The sequence below is a fragment of the Cylas formicarius genome, unplaced genomic scaffold (assembly GCF_029955315.1).
Source record: "Cylas formicarius isolate icCylForm1 unplaced genomic scaffold, icCylForm1.1 PGA_scaffold_4__25_contigs__length_36172078, whole genome shotgun sequence".
In the NCBI taxonomy this organism is placed as follows: Eukaryota; Metazoa; Arthropoda; class Insecta; order Coleoptera; family Brentidae; genus Cylas; species Cylas formicarius.
This window is the reverse complement of record NW_026844334.1, coordinates 10,223,506-10,226,665: the sequence shown is the minus strand read 5'-3', so window position 1 is coordinate 10,226,665 and position 3,160 is coordinate 10,223,506. Positions and strand designations below refer to the sequence as shown.

Sequence of the window (3,160 nt, the reverse complement as noted above, 5' to 3'; positions counted from 1 at the left end):
GCCCTAATTTTCCCACATTCCGATATTTCACGAAGAACAGCATTATTTGTGACATTGTATTTGTATTGTTCAACTTGTAATGTGGTCTAAAAGAGGATATTACAGGATCTGAGAAATTCCCGTAATCCTTATTACCTTATTATTATAATTATTGTGCTAAATAGACATGAAACAACTTCTACGATCACAATATGGAACAAAAATACTCAACAATCCCGACCTTTGCATGCCAAGCGGTTCTATAAAAACATAAAAAAAAATCCAGTCTCGCTTTAAAGAAACCTGGAAAAGTTTCGTCTTTGTATGCAGCGCGGGTCTTAATTAAAAGCGGAAGCTTCAATGGAAAATGTTGAAAAGGCATTAATAAGTCTTTTAGGGTTTCGACAGCCTCTAAGCCTTCCATTTCATTTTAAAAATACGGTTACCGATTCCGGGAATGGTTTAGATCTATATACCTGCGTCCGAGAGTGAAGCATCACTTCCTCTCAACTCTTTGCCTTTAGAAATGTTGAGTTAATATAATTATACCTGCGGCTCGCGCGGAGGACTTTGTCCATCGCCACAGATTTTCAGACGTCTTTCGACTTTCTTCAAATTAATTTTCTGGCAAATGATTTCGTTAAGCTTGTTGGTCACATATTATATCATTATAGAAGATTTTTAAAACAACATTTCGGTTGATATGCTAACACAAAACTCCAAAATATTAATAATAGTCAAAACTTTAGTAAGCTAGAGTTGGTTTTTCATTTCATCCATTCCTAACACATTGTGTCAAAAATTATAGATAAAATTTAATTGCTTATTTTGGTTTTTATAATAAACTATTGTTCTATCCTACTGCCCCCATTGCTAACTCTTTGTAGAAGAGCTCGGTGATATCATTAAATTCACTATCATCAAATTAATGGTCACTTAAGTAATAATAGCCATTTTATTAACTAATACTTTCTGAGTGGTGTTTATAGTTAGGCAAATTGTGATATTTTTCGATTTTCCGGTTCTCATAGCAACCCAATCATCAAAATGACGTCATCTTACCTGCTCCTAGGATCTCCATCCCCCCGTCGGAGAGCCTAATCAGGCGAAAGACGCACGTAGTGAGCAGAAAAATCCGCGCAATCACAAGGCGCCGTAAGTGCGACGACGACCGCTGTTGAGACATCGCGACGCTCCCGATCAGCACACGTGCCGCATGCCGACTGACGACGCGTCGCGACGCCGAACGTGCCCAAGGCGCGAGACGCTTGCGCCCGCGACACTGACCTACGCAATAATACCGGTTGCTGGCGCTGCTGCGTGGCAATCCCGAAGATAAAGAGACGAGAGAGGCACGATAATAAGGTTTATAGTCTGGCTGAAAATAGAGCGACTAACTTGATTCGGGAACACTTTTAAAGCGGTGCTTCTATCTGGAGTGGACCGGTGCTTTTGACGGGCGATTGGGGATGCTGGCGAAGTCGCCCAACCAATAATTGCTTTAGCACCTGTCGAGGTTAAGTCAGCGCCATTTTTGTCGTCGCATTGAGTGCGATACTTTTGTATTTTGTTTTTGTGTAGCGCAGAGTAATACGATGATACTGAAGTGTCAAACTTTGCGATTTGATAAGTTTCTTCTTCTTTTTCATGAGTCATTTCAATTAATTAATTTAATAGAAATACATTATTATTATTTATTATTATTATTACACTGCTGGAGCTAATCTATGAAGAGCGAATTGATGTTATTCCGTTCACCCATATCCAGACATTAATTTCTATACTATTCTGCAGGTCTTTAGGGTCTTTTGCGTAGGTACACATATGTCATTCTTTAGACCAGCATCCTTAATATAATTTTGAAAACGTTTTGTCACAACTTCCTAAACAATTGAAATCGTTTTATGCTGTTAGTGGATCTTGATATTTTGGACGTCGCTATGTTTGTTTCATACCATGTGTTTGTTTTGGCCTATGGTGTTGGATATGCCTGTCTGTTTTAATTGTCATATCCCAGTATATGATTATATTAACACAGTCGGAAAAGTGGCAACTCTGAATGCCGTGTTTTCAGTTTAATTGTGGTCTTCTCTCTTTTTGCCTTTCCTTTGTTAAAAAAATAATTTCCATTGCGGCCGCCGCTATAACTTTCCAGTTGGTGTGTATAGTAGTTTACTCATATCAAACAGTAGAGAAAAAAAGGCGTTAAATGATTTACAAAACTTCATTGTCTTTAAGTTAATCTATAACCTGTAACACCACATTATTTGTTTGACTATTTCCTCGCTCTTTCAGATTTTGTTCGGTACTATAAAATGTTTTTACTGTCATCTGTCGCACTTTCTTTTGGATTGCTCTTGCGTTTCGTCAATCATTTTGTTGGCTTCTTCAGCACTTAACTAAAAGTGGTTTACATTCTACTGTGTATTTGATTATATACTGGTTGTGGGAGGCGGGGCTTAAGGAGGGGAGACGTAAGATGAATCCAGAAGCTCTGTAAATAATTTTTTATTTATGTATACTGCTTGATTCAAAAATGTTATTATAGTAATTTGACACAAAATTTATGAACCTTTTATAGCTGACTACATCTTTTATTCAACCATAAAAAAATCTTACAAGATCATTCAAGAAATTATCATGATATTGGTTTGTAATCATTTTTAATTATGCACTGTATAGACAATTTGCTACTAGTGTTACTTCGCACATGATGGTACTAAGTTGATGGAGCTCCGAGTCGTTGCACAAATAGAGCAAGTCAAGAACCTATAATCATGTTTGAAAACCGATGGATAAAACTTCTAGGTCCATGTAATTGGCCACCAAGTTCGCCAGATATTACTCCGGTTGATATCTACCTTTGGGGCGCTATTAAAGAAAGAGTGTATCTATCAAACTCCAGCTAGACCATTAGAAGATTTGGAACGCCGTGCCAGGCAGCCTTTTCAACGAATTGATCCAAACGAAATCCAAAGGGCACATATTATAAAGTGAATCCGTGTATATCTTGGAGCACGCAGAGGTCATTTCAAGCATAATGTCTAGTTGTATGTAATTAAAAACAATTTAAAACCGCTTTTTAGTCTTCAACATTAGTTTTGTACATAACAATTTCTATGAATATTACATGTTTGTTGGCATATGTATTTCCTTCCAATTTCACTGTTACAATTACTCA

The 3,160-nt window shown here is 37.2% G+C and overlaps 1 protein-coding gene across 1 annotated transcript in view; it reads right to left on the bottom strand.

Moving 5' to 3' along the window:
* Positions 1 to 1,174, bottom strand: part of LOC132701171 (neurotrimin-like) — a 251,586-nt gene extending 250,412 nt beyond the window's left edge. The window contains exon 1 of the mRNA XM_060668895.1: positions 1,042 to 1,174. Coding sequence (XP_060524878.1) covers positions 1,042 to 1,165 — 124 coding nt within the window. The 5' untranslated portion in view covers positions 1,166 to 1,174. The remainder of the gene's footprint in view (positions 1 to 1,041) is intronic.
* Positions 1,175 to 3,160: the final 1,986 nt, after the last annotated feature.